Raw genomic sequence first — 15,104 nt, 5'->3', positions numbered from 1 at the left:
CCAGTCCTACCCGCCTCCGCTAACAAAGGAGCTGATCTAGGGGGGGCGACTAGTGTACACTTGAGGCACGGGGGCCAGTATTCTTTAGCGGCGGACCTTGGTCTCCGCAGGAGGTTGGTAGGCGAGCTTCCTAGACTTGAGCCAAGCCCACTTGTAGCGCTTGACCCAGACGGACATGGCCCAGAGGACGGAGCTGACAACGAGAACCTTCATGCCCATCTTCTTACGGTCGTCCATCTCGGGCTCGGCAGCCCAGTTGAGGAACTCGACGACATCCTTGGCCATCTGCGAGGTCGAGGCGGGAGTGCCGTCCTCGTACTCAACAAGACCGTCATAGAGGACACGGGCCATACCGATACCGGTTCCAGGGAAGTAGGGGTTGAAGTTCATGCCAGGAGCGACAGTGGCACCAGCGGGGGGCTCCTCGGGGTAGCCGGTCAGCAGGTTGAAAATGTAGTTGCAGCCACCGTGACGGGCCTTGACAATCAGACTCAGATCGGGGGGCAGGGCACCGTTGTTGGCGAATCGGGCAGCCTCCTCGTTCTTGTAGGGGTCAGGAATGTAGTCGGCAAGCTTTCCGGGGCGCATCTGGATCTCTCCCTGCTCGTCCGGCTCGCCAGGGTACTCGTTGGCCTCAGCCAGCTCCTTGGCCTCGTCGACGGTCAGGACGGTGCCGACCAGAGTGCGGTAGGGGATTCGGCTGAGGGAATGGCACGAGGCGCAGACTTCCTGGTAAACCTGGAAACCTCGGCGCAGGCTAGGCTAGGTCAGCGGATGACTCGGCGTCCAGCGAGGTCGAATCTTCTTACGCCTGGTGGTCAAAGGTCTTGAACCACTGCTCGTGGACCCAGGGGTACTTGGTGGGGTGAAGACTGTTCGATATCGTTAGCATGGCGATGGTTGACCCGAGGTAGATTGGCGTGGCATTTTATGCCTCAGCAGCTGGGCCTCCGTCGATAGCTCCAGCTCCGGCAAAAAGAATGGCGGCCAATTGGTTTCTCACGTACCCCTCCTCAGCAGGTGTCATGGCCTGAGCCACGGGTCCATACATGTGGTAGTACCAGGCGATGGAGCCGACGGCGAGAGTGGTCGAGGCGGCAGCGGCGATGTTGAGTCCGGTAGGGGCAGCTTCGTTGGCCGCGTTGGAGCTCGACGAGATCGTGCGCTAGAAAAGTCCATTGTCAGCGCCCAGCCATGGTGATTCCCAGCTTGAAATTGATGCGATTGACATGTTGGTGTCGTGCGGGCGAGGTGCTGTGGTATGATCCCTCGGCAAAGGGACGGGCACAAGGAGACCAATGCGTGGCATACCTTGGAGAGGTTCGAGGCGCCATTGCGCAGCCCATTGAGGGCGCGCGTCGAGCGCAGAGAGGATCTTGCCCACATAATCGGCAAGCTGGCTTCTATCCCCAGAGAGAGCCGCAATCGGATAGGACGGGGATGGAGGTTGGGTATCGGGGTCGGAGGTCGAAAAGGCTCAAAGGCGAGGCCATCCGCTTCACTGGCATCAGAAGAAAATCCAGCGTTCCGAAATGGGCCGACGCTGATTGGCTAAAATCACGTGATCAGCCAAAGCTTGATGCGTCGACCTCAGGCAGCTGGAATTCAAGAGCACGGACCCACCACTGAGCCCGTCACTGAGAGAGCCCGTCACCAACAACCCACATCCACCCGGTGCCGACTTTTTTCCAGAGCCCAGCTCCACCACCCATGTTAACTGTGGCTCGTCATGTATTATCCCTGCTCGTAGCAAATCCCTTCAGTTCGAACCTCGCGCTTCACTGTGGTCTCTCATGCCCCGCCCCCACCATAACATAACATTCCGCACATAGGGCCCTCTCTTTGTCCCCCCCAACTCAACCCTCTTCGCAATTAGATCTTGTAGAAGTCTGAGCCTCTTCTCATTAAATCCACCATGACCGACTCCAAAAAGATCTTTTCCCTCGAGGGCAAGAGCCTCAAGCTCGATACCGAGGCCGACCTAGAGCCTCATATCACTGCCCTCCGTGCGCAGGATGATGTAGAGGAGGTCAGGATCCTGGGCAACACCCTCGGTGTCGGCGCCTGCAAGCTTCTGGGAGAGGTCCTTGCCACAAAGAAGTCGCTGAAGGTGAGACTAGATCAGAGACCACATTCGACCCCTGGCAGCAACTAACAGAGATCGCGCAGGTCGCCAACCTTGCAGACATCTTCACCGGCCGACTCCTCAACGAGATCCCCGAGGCGCTGTCGTCGCTCCTCACTTCCATCCTCAACCTGCCGAATCTTAACACGATAAACCTCAATGACAATGCCTTTGGCCTGAACACCCAGGCCCCCCTCGTGGCGTTCCTCTCGTCTCACGTCCCCCTGCAGCACCTGTACCTGAACAACAACGGCCTCGGCCCCCACGCTGGTATCCTCATCGCCGACGCTCTCTCGGAGCTCCACGCCAAGAAGGAGGCGGCGCGCAAAGATGGAAAGGAGGTCCCGCATCTGGAGACGGTCATCTGCGGCCGAAACCGCCTAGAGAACGGAAGCATGACGGCCTGGGCCAAGACCTACAGCCTCCACAACAAGATCAAGGTCATCAAGATGGTCCAGAACGGTATTCGCCAGGAAGGCATCTCCCACCTCCTCACCGAGGGCCTCAAGAACCCCACTGAGCTCGAGGTGCTCGACCTGCAGGACAACACCTTCACGGTTAAGGGCGCAAGGGCTCTTGCAAAGGTTGTCCCCGGCTGGGCGTCGATCAAGGAGCTTGGTGTCGGCGACTCGCTGCTGAAGGCCAAGGGAGGCATTATTCTGGCCGGGGCCCTGGCCTCTGGGAAGAACCAGAAGCTCGAGATCCTGCGTCTCCAGTACAACGAGATCACCGCAGACGGAGTCAAGGCCTTCGCCGAAGCTGCCAAGAACGGTCTGCCCGCGCTAAAGAGGATCGAGCTCAACGGGAACAAGTTTTCCGAGGATGACGAGGCGATCCTCGACCTGCAGACCTTGCTCGATGAGCGCAAGGAGAAGCTGGCCGGCGATATCGTGATTGAAGACGACTGGGGTGTCGATAGCCTCAGCGATCTCGAGGAGATTGACAGCGAGGAGGAAGAGGAGTCGGAAGAAGAGGAAGAGCCTACGCCGGAGGAGAAGGCCGAGAGGCTGATCAAGGAGGCCGAGGAGGCTCAGGAGGAGCCCACCGTCGAGCTCAAGGATAAGACCGTGGATGCCCTGGCCAAGGAACTGGAGAAGACAAAGATTTAGATGAGCCATTCCATGTACATAGAAGATTCGCAGGACAGTTTAGAATCAAGCGCTCAATGAAACATTTCGATACCCCTTTTCAAAGTATTGTGCGCAGAACATGGCTTGGAGGGAGACATTTCATGTGTCTCCAATAGTAACAGATCCGATTTTTGAGGTCCAGTTGAGTATAACTACTCTCCAATGTATAAAACCATTGCAGCGAATTTACATACATCTTCCCGTCGATGTAGCGTAAACCCCTAGGCAAAGAGATTTAGGGGGCAACTCAGGGGTTGACGTACCTCTCGGACACCGGAGCTACTATCAGTACTAGTAGTTCATGCTACTCTGCAACCGTTTATATTAGCCCACAGACAACAGCGTGCGAGGGAGAGGGGATTTGGTAAAGCTTGGAGTGGAATGGATGCCCTCAACGCCGTCAGCAAAATCGACCGACCCCCTATACCTATTGATATCTCGAACATAAACTCTCCACTCCGTGTCCCAGACATTAAAGACCAGACTCTGTTCATCCCAATCCGACAACGGAAGCCATCCCAAGCGATTCTACCAGGCTAACTAAACTGAGCAATGAGACCAGATGAACGATGCGACCGTGTTCTGGCACAATGTGCACTAGACTAACACTTGATTACATGACATCCATGGTGTCCATCTGTCCCGATCCACGGAACTGATCAAACGCTCCGTACTGTGTAGCCATGTCCATCTGCTGCTGTTGTTGCTGCTGCTGCTGCTGCTAGCGGGTGTAGTCTAGCCCGAGGTAGACAAGGTCCGTTGACGGAGTGTAGCCCTGCCTCTCCCTCTCGCGGCGCATGAGCTCTTCGTAGCCTGACATCATGTAAGGCTCGCTCTCCGGTACAGGCTGGTGATGCCACTGTCCGCTGGCCGTCTGGACAGGGGTTCCATCGAGACTCATGGTTTGCTCCTGCTCCTGCTGCTGCTGCTGCTGCTGCTGCTGCTGCCTCTCATACCGCATATGGGCGAGCTGCTCCTCGTGCTCCACGGTAGTGCTGCTCCAGGCGAGGGCGGGGATTTCCGCGCCATTGTTTGGAGGGCAGATGCTCCAGAGTTCCAGCAAGCGTCTCTGCTGCACGCTCTCGGCAATGCGGAAGAGCTGGAGCTGGGAGGGGGTGAGGGTAGCAGGGTTGATTCCGTGGATGCGCAGGACATTCTCGGCCAACATGGAGTCGCACTGGGCAGGCTCGGAAGAACGACGCTGAGACTCACCCTGTGACTGGGGCTCTGAAGGCTTCGGGATGTGGGTGGAGTGGTGGTAGTGTTGGGAGATGGAGTAGACGATGTGCTGGGTGGCGGATGGAGCAGCAATGGGGTCCAGGTGACGGGGGACTTCCTGTGGAGGAGGGCCCTGAGCCTCGGGGTTGAAGGTCAGGTTTCTAGAAAAGAGAGCAGCAAGCTCATCATGAGCCTGCATATTAGGCTGCACGGAAATCATGGTCTGGAATTCACTGGTCAGCCCGGTGTACCTAGTGCTGGAGAATAGGTTGGATGGTACGTCGAGGTATAAGTCGTGTACTCTGTAAGCACTGTAGGTACCTGAGTATTGAACCAAGTAGAATAGACCACTGCAAAGTGATAAATTGCCCAGAATCGCCGACCAGGCGATACTATAACAACGATCTCTTTTTGCCTCAAGTCCCTGGTGAAAGCACAAACGTGAACCGTTGGTCTTTGTATTGCAGAGGCGAAGCGAAGGATGTCAAAGCCTCTTGGTCCGTGGCGATCGGGAAAGTAACTTGGTCTATTTCCACTAAGCTAGAGGAGAGACAATATGATAACAAGGAGAAAGACTGAGAAATCTGCAGATCTCAAGAGGGATTCCGAGATTGTTGAGCAAGCGTGAATAAAGGCGGTGGATTAGTTGGGTAGCGTTGGGTCACAAGACGACTGGGGGGGTCTCGGGTCTTGGGTCTCAGATCCCGGGTCTGGGTCCTGGACTTTCAGGCTTGAACACCTGCTGGTAGTTCTTTGACAAGTTGGGGTGCAAATGAGCTGGTGGCGGATCCGAGGTTGGGCGAGCCGATGACGGGTTATCTGATGATTTCCAGTGCTTGAAGAAGAGGAAACGAAGAACATCAACCTCCCAGGTCAAAGTTGGCGTTCGACAGGAAATGCACGGTGGCGTACGGTGGAGTGGCAAGGAACGGCATGATGAACGCGTTGTGAAGGAGGGGTGGTGCCACTGCACTGCACCTGCAGCGTAGGCACGTACGAATGGTAGCCTAGGAGGTGGTCAGTTCCCGCGTGGATGGTGGATGGAGATTGTCTCTGGTGGGATGGGCGGTGGGATGACAATGGAGGGCAATGGAGGGCAATGGAGGGGTCGTCCACGGGTGGCACATGTCAAGTTCTCAGCGTGACGCAAGTCATTGTCCTTGCCTTCTATTCTCAACCGAGTACGGGGTAGCACTTGCCCAGGTATTGTATTAGACCCTCACCTCAAATCCCACGGGAGTCAGTACCTATTATGATGAGCGCATGAATGCATAAACGATAAACCTCTTCGGATCTATGCAAGAACCGTCCTCAAGTTTTCCGGGCGAAGCGGGGTGTTGAAACCCGCCTCACGCCCATGCAGGACCCAATGGATCAGTGACACGAAGAGGCAGGGGCTTAATATTCCATGCATCTAGATCTCAAGTAGTACATCTGTGCACGAGGGGCTCTTTGAGGATCAAAAGCCAACACAAGGATACGTTCAGGTTACAGGGCAATAGAGTGACTCCCGTGTCTATGCCCTGGGACCGTTAGAATTGAGCATTCTTATCCGTACTTGTGAGTAGTACGTACCTACGTACTGGGTAGGAGGCGGATTGTGGGGGTGGATGCCGTCAGCCACTCCCGCCCTCCGTCAGCCACACCTAAATCCACCAGCCATATGTGGCTCAGCACCCTTTGCGCCTCAGGCAGCCTCCGCCTGTGGCTACGACAGACGACGACACTGCAACACGCAGCTCTCAGGCTGCCTGGTGAAGCTACATCCATCCCGCCTCAAGTCCCAATCCAGCTTCCCCTCCACTCCGCCTTCTGCCTCTCCACGCATCGACCACTCAACTCCCCCCGACCAGAACCACCACAGAGCTCAGAGGCATCATGGTAAGTATCAAGACATCCCCCAGGCCCTCTCCCTCACCGCTGCCACCAGGTACCCCGCAGAACAGAGCTGACCAGACCCGTGTGCTTCCATTTTAGACGTCCATAGGAACGGGTTACGACCTGCTCAACTCCATCTTCTCCCCCGACGGCCGAAACTTCCAAGTCGAATATGCAGTCAAGGCCGTCGAGAATGGAGGCACCTCCATCGGCATTCGCGCCAAGGACGGCGTCGTCCTCGCCGTCGAGAAGGTCATAGCCTCCAAGCTGCTGAAACCGGGCGCCAACAAGCGCATCGCTACTGTCGACACCCACGCTGGAATTGTACGAGACGACCCCTTCCCTTCCCGGGCTTCCCCTTGCTCGGCCTAACCCCATGATTGACTAACCATGGCATGGCAGGCGTACTCGGGCATGGTCCCCGACGGCCGCCACTTCGTCGACCGCGCCCGCGACGAGGCCGCATCCTGGCGCCAGACCCTCAGGACCCCGATTCCCACCGCCGAGCTCGCCTCCCGCATGGGCAGCTACCTACAGGCCTACACCATGTACGGCTCCGTCCGCCCCTTTGGAATCACCGCCATCGTCGCCGGCGTCGACTCTTCAGAGGACGAGGTGATTGACGGCGTCGCCGGAACCGGCCCAAGCTGCGGCCCCGGCGGCAAGATCCCTGGCAAGCACGGCGGTCCCTTTCTCTACATGATCGAGCCCAGCGGGCAGTACTGGGGCTACTACGGTGCCGCCACGGGCAAGGGCCGCCAGGCCGCCAAGGCTGAGCTGGAGAAGCTCGACCTGCCCGCAGGCAAGCTCTCCCTGGAGCAGGCGGTCAAGGAGGCGGCCAGGATCATCTACAACGCACACAAGGACAACAAGGACAAGGACTTTGAGCTGGAGATGACGTGGGTCAGCGGAGTGGATGGGCCGACCAAGGGCCGGCACGTTGAGGTGCCCAAGGAGCTGAGGGAGGAGGCGGAGAGACTAGCACGCGCCGAGGACGACTCAGACGACGAAGATGATGACAAGAAAGAGGACGAGAAGATGGAGGAATAAAGGTGGAGGATGCCTGGGGCGTCGGTAGGCGTACTTGTACTAACACAACGAGGTCATAGAATAATGAATCATCTGGTCGGGACGGGAGCGCCCTTGAGTTGTGGTACAATTTTCTGAACATTGATTTTTATTTTCAACTTTCCCATGTCCCTATTTTCCATCATATCTACCTAACATCCCGGGGGGGGGGGGGGGTGGGTATCAAGACGCTGACTGCGACGCCTGGTTTTGGGACCAATTGTACCAGTCCAGGAAAAAGGACGACTGGACCTTGGCCTCGCTGAGCACCCAGTCCGACCATGTCTTAGCATAAACTGCTGCTACCTGCTTAATGGCCGACCTATCCACAGCAAAAATGGACGAGGTAATGATGAGACTGGCAGCGCTCGCAGCTTTGGCGTACGCATGAGAGTTGTCCTTGCCAGCCTCCTCGTGGACCTCCACCAGGGCGGGCAGGAGGTCGTAGGCATCGGCTATCCTCGCCTCCTCCTTGTTGCCACGGGCCTTCTTGAGGATTTTCTGGTGGTTGAGGATGACGCCGCACGCACGCGTGGCTAGCGCCTTGGTGCTGGTGGTGCGCATGAGACGGAGCAAGGGGATGAGGAGGGAGATGGCAAGGGGGTTGAGGGGTTCGTTCTTGACGTAGATGTCGAGGAGGTCGAGGATGCGGTGCTTGAAGTTGACGACGGACTGTTTGGCGTCCTTCTTCTCCTTCTTCGAGTCGTTGCGAGTACCGACCGAGTTCTTGATGGCTGCGCCCAGCTTGTCATCCAGCGCAAACATCTCCGAGTCGGACATGTCGATGTCGTTCTCAGAAGATTCGGCGTCTTCGTCCTTGTCGAGGCGATGGGCGTTGAGAATTTTGCCCAGCTGCTCATCGAGGTCTTTGAGGTTTTGTTTTTCTTCATCATCCTCGTCGTCCTCCTCCTCCTCCTCGTCGCTATCGCCGTCTTCTGCCTTGGCACCATTAAGGGTGACGAACTCGACATCAGAATCAATCTCTACATCGGAGGCATCAAGGTCGACAACATCATCATTGTCAGAGGATCCACCATCGTCCTCACCATCATCATCGACCTCCATGGCATCATCCTCCGTGTTGAACAGTTCCTTTTGGCCCTTGGTGCTTTCGCTAGACTCAAGAGGCCCAGTCAGAAGCTCCAGCCCCCCCGCTGAGATTTGAGAAGTGAAAGCATCAAACACCTGCTGCGAGACCTCTCGCATCAACGACGAAGGCTGCACCACCATGGACAAGAGAATCTCAACGAGAAGTTCAGAGCTGCCAGCGCCCTCCTCCTTGAGTTTACCCTTCTTGAGTCGGTCAGAGAACTGTGCCAGATCCTCCAGGACCTCCATCGCATCCGGTTCGTCGTTGTAGAGTTGGAAGATGGAGACTGCGTGGAGGATAGCAAGGCCCTGGGCGAGGGACTTCTCCGCATCCGACTTAGACTTCCTCTTAAGCAGTTTGTTCATTCGCACCAGCGCCTCTTCCACAGTGGCCCTGATTTCCTCGTCCATCATTACCGCGGTGGAATCAATAGCCGAGACCGCCTTGCAGAAGGCGCTGAAATCGTCGCTGCGGCGAATGAGCTTTGCAAAGGACGACTCGAGGCGAGACCGGCACATGCTCCGGATTGACTCGGTTAGGAGATTAGCAGGGACGTCTTTTGGCTGCGAGTACGCCAGAAGTGCGAGCTCCTGCAACGCCTGACCAAATGCGGCCGCTTGTTGCCCATCGGCTTTCGGAGAGTCTGTCGAGCCCGAGGCGTTGAGAGACTTGGACAGATAGTCCACGTAAGTCCTCAGTGTAGACTGAGCATCAGCCGTTTCTTGCTGCTTCAGTTTGGCCAGTGGCTGCCGAAGGATATTAAAGCATTCCTTTTCATTCTCCTGGTTGATATTCTGGAGCAAACGATCCACCGCCTTGGTATTGGTGCGCTGGTCGAAATTGTAAGACCCATTCTTGAACAGTAGGTTCTTCAGGACGATAGCGAGGGAGGCAGGTCGGGACGCCACGATGCCTTCTAGGGATTTAAGAGCCTTGATTGCCGCCCGGTGGAGGAACCGATCTTCCTTTGCGGCCTGGTTCATCAAGCAAGTCATAAAGTTCTTACTGAAAAGACATTCAAGCTTCCCCGGTTGGTCAGCAAGACCAGCCAGCATCTTCTGGAATATCATGAACCCCTTGAATTTTTGTCCGTCGGTGGCATTCCTTGAGAACAGCCCATCTGTAAAATGTTAGCCCAACCCCCACGGGGCTAAAGGCAAGCACAAGCCACTCACCATCGACAACCCGAGACCAGAATTGGTCAAAGTCATTGCTCTTGGTATCTGCCTTCATGTAGTGGGCGAGGAGGATATCCCATACAAAATGCAGCTGGGCAGTCCAGTTGGCCTGCTTGTTTCTACCTTTCTCATCCCCCTGCTCCGCATCATGGTTCTGGAAGCTCTCCTTGAGCACCGCTGTCAGATCGCCCAGGCTCTTGTTGGACAGGGGGTGGCGCCAGGGCTTGACTTTGAGGTCAGGGAAGCGGCTCAGGGCAACAAGCCACATTGCCACTCCCTCTGGGGTCTTTGCAAGGCCAGCGTCGGCGACACTTTGCAGTGTTGCCTCAGCCTGCTTCTGGTCCATCTGCTCCAGGGCCTGGACAACCACCCACCCACACTGCGACCTAAGCCAGACTTTCTTGTTGCCCAGCTTCAGTAGCAGATCGCGAACAGTGTGCCATCTTGAGACAGGTTCGAAGAGAACTTTGGATCGAACAAAGGATGTCAGTCCGAAAAGCTGACCGAAGAAATGGTCTCTCTCCTCCTGTCCTGGGATATTGCCAGCCACCTGCGTCTTCTCCATGAGAGACTCTAGGACACTATCGAAAGACAGGCCAGTGTACTTGGTTTCCGCGAGGTTCTTTTCGCCAAACAGCTGGCTCAGAATTTCGGTGATGACAAGACTGAACCCGAGGCGCGAGGCATTGCGACCACTCGCAAGACCCCGGAACAGACGGCGGTCGAGGTGTCGCAGAAGTACGACTTCGGGTACTCCTCCGTCGTCCAGAAGACTCGAGATAATACATGTTGCCGCCTCAATTCTCTCGCTCTCGTCTTCACTCCCCAGGAGGTCGTAGAGGGCGGCTTCTCGGCGTCGCTCGTCCGCATTCAGGGTTTCGGCGAAGGGTGCCTTCTCGAGACTCGGCTTCGGTGCGGGCGCAGTTCGAACGGAGGCCGTGTCGCCCTGTTTGGCCTTCTTGTTGGAAGGCCCGTCCTTGGCTCCGCGTTTCCGTTTGCCGCTCATTTTTGGAGACTGTGGTTGTTGTTGGTTTCCAATAGTTTCCAATGCCGCCGTCAATGGCGACTCTGGTGAGGCTAGAAAAAAAAGTCCCCAGTTGTCAATTTCTGCCGCACAGCATGGCCCACTAAACCCCACCAAATCAAGCAATCACTCTCACCGCCTGCCAAACTTGAACCCGACAGATCTTGCAACTGACACCTAAACCTCATCGCTAAATTAATGCGATGCACGAAGTTACAGTTACCTCATTGAGATGGAATTGCACTGTTAAAACCTTTCAATATTCCAGGACTCTCTTGGTTTTCCCCCTTCATCAACATGATGAAATTCTCCAGGCCTTACCAGACTCCTTTTCCGCCAGAGCAACGCAGTGGTTACCCAGCTGGTGAAGATACCCTGCACCACGACGCCAATATTGGCAACATACCAGGTGACCATGAGTACGGATATCCGTACTCCGTACTGGGCTGTGCATTGTGGAATCTAGCTTCTAGAGAATTAAGGCCCACGGGGATGTGTATTTATCCTGAATGGATTAAAAGCGGAATGACGCCGCCGCAATTAAGAGAGCAAAAAAAAAAAAAAAAAGCCGGCGAACTGTCCGTGCTTAAGAAGCGGGCCACATCACGATAAAGCATTCAATCAATGAATCAATCCACTTGGTGAACTAGAAGACGAAACACGACTATAGGCATATGATAATCTTTTTTTCTTCCATCTGGAGCCACGAATCCACCGTATTATATCGCTGAGGCAGCTTAAGTTTTGAAATCCGGATGGTAGTCGGTGACACGGAGGCCCGAATCCGGGAATATGAGGATCAGAAACCCGGAGCCAAGGAAGGAGCTCATTCCGGGCCGGAGTACGCCTTGCCCCACTGCGCGGGCGAGGAGTCGAGGAATGGCTTGGTCACGTGAGCTCGCGCCTCGACCCACCGACACCTGCTGTTGCCCCGCACAGGGGACGCGACGCATCTGTTTACTTTGGGGGGCGCGCTTGTTTACTTTTGGACGATCATCTGGACGGGGGGCGCTTCCAGCTTCTCACCTGGCTTCGAAACGGCGCCTGCAGTCAGCAGCCGACCGACACCGAAAACCCCGCACGGTGAGACTCGACAGACCATCGTCCCCTGCACATCTTCAACTGCAAGCACAGCTCCTGCATGTCGCATCACACTGCATTGGACTGGACTGGAGGGGAAGGAGGAGGGGAGGGTTGGAGGCTTGCGAGGTCAGCTGGTGGTGGCCCGAGGGCCTGACAGTCCGATAATCGGTGGGACCCCGGACTGCGCCGCAAGCTGGCGCTGGCGAGTAATGGCCGGAGGAGCCCTATTGAGAAGCTCGGCGCTGATGCAAAGAGCTCGTTCCGCGTAGTGATTGGGAGACTCGCATCGGGGCCAAGCAATGAAGTCTCCAACGAAGCGGCCGAACTAGAGCCACATGAACGCGAACGCCCCGTGAGCAGGTCAGATCCCGACGCCGTGTTGGCCGGAAGTAAACAAAAAAAGACGAATGCACCTTTCTTGCGTTCGGGACGCCCGATAATATGGATCCCGACATGGGTGAGATCGAAGATCCAAGAATTCGAGGCACGAGAAATCTGAGGAATGGGGGTGAACAGGGAATCAAGCAGGAAACTGGGGATGATGGCATCATCGTGAGCGTCGCTCAATTTCCGCGACGCTGGTTCTCGTGGTGGTGACGACGATCATCCGGGCGCCGAGGCGCTGCCACACCTTGGAAGGTGCGCATGACGTCTGTCAATGGGGGGCTGGCTGCTCGACTAAAAGGATCGGGGGTCGGAAGTCCATCGTCGATTTAGTCACGTTGGGCGCTCACGTCAATCTTGATTTGAGTTACGCACGACAAAGGCTGGGCAACTTGCTCCCACGCAACGCGCTAGCAGTGTCCGAGAAGCTCGGGGCAATAAAGGGCAGAGCTCGATTATTAACGCCATTGCCACGTTGGAGTGGCCGAGCGCTGGATCTCAGACAGCGGAGATCAAAATGTTCCCAACGGGTTAGTACCACCCAGAGTCTGAGGCTAGCAGCTCAATGCTCCAATATTGGCGCTCGGGTCATGGGTGTCATGGCTACCCGCCGAGTATTACTACTCGTACGTATCCGTACCTCCGTATAATACTCGTAGTGCTGAGCCGCAACCAGTCAACACCATTAATATGTACTCACATATCCGCGCCGTTGAGTTGATCCAGATTGTCAGACGAGCCAATGGACTGCATGAGCGGATAAGGGCAGTTGAATCGCGAGCTGTTCATGTCTCTCAACTGTTCGACCTCACCAGAGCGTAGGAACATCAAATTCTACTCGTAGAAGGGGCCCCTCAATAAGCCACCCAAGCCACCGCAAGACTAGCACAGGTCAAGATCTCCATTTAGATCGGAACTTTTTGAGCGTTTGGCTGAATTGTGAAGATGTGCTAGTATTGTGGGATCTGGATCCAATTGACCGAATACAGGCTTGGACAAACATGGCTGCCTGCCTGGTTGGGGCCCCTGGAGGGACAAATTATTATCTGACGGGGAAACCGAAGCATGCTGGGAAGCCTCCACAGCTCCAGCATTGATAGCATAGCACTATTATTTAATAACATAGTACTAGGCACATGTGAGATTGATTGTGTGCTGCTGGTATTTGTCGAGCACCACTAGGTATGTACGGGGTATAAGGTGGTAGGTATATGATATCGTAGTAAATCGTATTGCGAGCACTTGCATATGAATAGCCGAGCCTTGGTGCACTTGTCCATGTCTCAACGGGGTCTGAGAATTGGATCCGGCACTGAACCAAGCGTGAAGATGACGGACTGTTTCAAGCTACGGATAGATTTTTTTTTTCTCGCGCCGTCAGACAGCTAGCCAGTTGTGCCGAGCAACGGAGAGTTTCTCCTCTGAAGGGAGGGAAATTTCGGTCATCTCGCTGCTTCAACAATTGCAAGGGAGATGCTCCCGCTGGTACGACAAACGGAGAACAGGACGCATTCAGCGGATGACGAGCTGGCCTTTGGTTTCTGAGCTGTGACTGACCCTTGTTGGGCCTTGCCTATTCCGGGGCCATTTCTCGAACCCCGAGGAGCTCAAAAACCTGAATTGGGGCCCCAGAATAGACATCCTGATACTGTTTGCCGACTCACCGAGGACCGAGAAGGGATAATGGAAGGAGTCTGGATATCTAAACTGCATTGTGCTATTTATTACGCACACAAATATCCCACGCAAGGGAGGCTTGTGTTAGGAGTCGTACTGATTTTTGCCGGTCTCGTCGGCGTCTCGCAAGCGCCCCGTAGTGCCGCTCACCCAGCAACGTAGCTGGTGCTCGTAGCAACGTCAATCAGAAGCATGGATAAGCCCTTGATTGCTTTCTGACCCCTGTTTTGCCCAACTGGACTCAGCTCTCCCGGACTCTGACAGAGTCTGACTGTCAGACTCTGCCAGACTCTCTCAGACTCTAATGGCATGTACAGCCGTGCTCGTGCCGTTCCGGGGACCTCACCGCCCCGAGGGCAGGGAGATGATGTAACGCCTGGTAACGGTGGAAAAGCACCGTTGACCCGTTGATTGACCCGTGGACAGCCAGTGTGCTATAAGCGCCGGTCCGTCCACTGAGCAACGCCCTATCAAGCGCCGACGCCTGCGTGTCACAGCAGGGTCGGGAGCCAGTCCGGGGCGAGACAGTGGGCCTCCACTTGCTGGAATTGGCGCTGGCGCCGGGTTTTGGCCCCAGCCGCTCGCATGGGATGGCAGTCGCCCCTAACAACGCGCCTGCCCTGCAGCCCTGGTGCCAGCAGGTGCCCAGGCACATCACCACCACATCAGCGCACCAAAGAGTGGGATCGCCTGTGTTGCCTGTGTAGCCGACTCCGCTCTCGTTGCAAACCCACCCTGGGCGGATTCAGCTGGCTGAGATCCTGGTGATTTGGAACCCACTATTTTGTGCTCTGCGTGTCTGTGGTGCTGCCCTGGCGTTTGTGTTGCATTGGCTATTGCACTGGACTGCACTGGACTGCACTGGGCTGCACTACACTGCACTGCATGCACTGCACTGCACTTGTCCTCCAGTGCTGTGCTGCAGGCCTGCACAACCTGCGTTGCTGTGCGCTGTGGGTTGCCATGGGCGAGGCCATTCAAAAGCCGTTGCTCCCCTCTCCCACCTCGATCCGCCTCGTCCGGCCCTACCCCCTTCCCATCCACAATCTCGGCTGCGAGAAACGGTAGGTCAGGCCAGGTCAGTCATTCTTGACTGGGCAACGCTTTGGCGGGAGGACAAGAGAGGCAGACCTCATCGCAGCTCCCTCCGGCTTTCCTCGAGAGCCCAGCGTCAGACTTTGGACCAGGTGCGTGTGTGGTGCAGTTAACTGCCCTAAACCAGACCTTGAATCTCCAAGTCGGAACTTTT

At 55.9% G+C, this 15,104-nt stretch overlaps 5 protein-coding genes across 5 annotated transcripts; 2 read left to right on the top strand and 3 right to left on the bottom strand.

Annotated features, from left to right (window-relative positions):
* Nucleotides 1-84: 84 nt before the first annotated feature.
* Nucleotides 85-1,386, bottom strand: CYT1 (ubiquinol--cytochrome-c reductase catalytic subunit CYT1; the record flags this gene model as incomplete). Its single annotated transcript, XM_083190524.1, has 4 exons — nucleotides 85-700; nucleotides 810-872; nucleotides 1,008-1,165; nucleotides 1,312-1,386. The coding sequence occupies 4 exons, from the start codon at nucleotides 1,384-1,386 to the stop codon at nucleotides 85-87; spliced, it is 912 nt and encodes a 303-aa protein (XP_083054383.1).
* Nucleotides 1,387-1,915: 529 nt separating this feature from the next.
* On the top strand, nucleotides 1,916-3,234 carry rna1 (GTPase-activating protein RNA1; the record flags this gene model as incomplete). The annotated part of the gene is made up of 2 exons (XM_083190523.1): nucleotides 1,916-2,110; nucleotides 2,170-3,234. The coding sequence occupies 2 exons, from the start codon at nucleotides 1,916-1,918 to the stop codon at nucleotides 3,232-3,234; spliced, it is 1,260 nt and encodes a 419-aa protein (XP_083054382.1).
* A 742-nt stretch (nucleotides 3,235-3,976) lies between these two features.
* On the bottom strand, nucleotides 3,977-4,693 carry ACO1O0_001029 (uncharacterized protein; the record flags this gene model as incomplete). The annotated part of the gene is made up of 1 exon (XM_083190522.1): nucleotides 3,977-4,693. One exon carries the CDS (start codon nucleotides 4,691-4,693, stop codon nucleotides 3,977-3,979), a length of 717 nt encoding a protein of 238 aa, XP_083054381.1.
* Nucleotides 4,694-6,351: 1,658 nt separating this feature from the next.
* PRE10 (proteasome core particle subunit alpha 7) lies at nucleotides 6,352-7,401 on the top strand (the record flags this gene model as incomplete). The annotated part of the gene is made up of 3 exons (XM_083190521.1): nucleotides 6,352-6,354; nucleotides 6,451-6,675; nucleotides 6,754-7,401. 3 exons carry the CDS (start codon nucleotides 6,352-6,354, stop codon nucleotides 7,399-7,401), a joined length of 876 nt encoding a protein of 291 aa, XP_083054380.1.
* Nucleotides 7,402-7,602: 201 nt separating this feature from the next.
* Nucleotides 7,603-10,693, bottom strand: POL5 (DNA-directed DNA polymerase; the record flags this gene model as incomplete). The annotated part of the gene is made up of 2 exons (XM_083190520.1): nucleotides 7,603-9,629; nucleotides 9,685-10,693. 2 exons carry the CDS (start codon nucleotides 10,691-10,693, stop codon nucleotides 7,603-7,605), a joined length of 3,036 nt encoding a protein of 1,011 aa, XP_083054379.1.
* Nucleotides 10,694-15,104: the final 4,411 nt, after the last annotated feature.

The sequence above is a fragment of the Amphichorda felina genome (genome assembly GCF_050947745.1).
Source record: "Amphichorda felina strain 45539 chromosome Unknown scaffold_1, whole genome shotgun sequence".
Lineage (NCBI taxonomy): Eukaryota > Fungi > Ascomycota > Sordariomycetes > Hypocreales > Bionectriaceae > Amphichorda > Amphichorda felina.
Note: the sequence above shows the minus strand (reverse complement) of the source record. Positions and strands in the feature narration are given on the sequence as shown.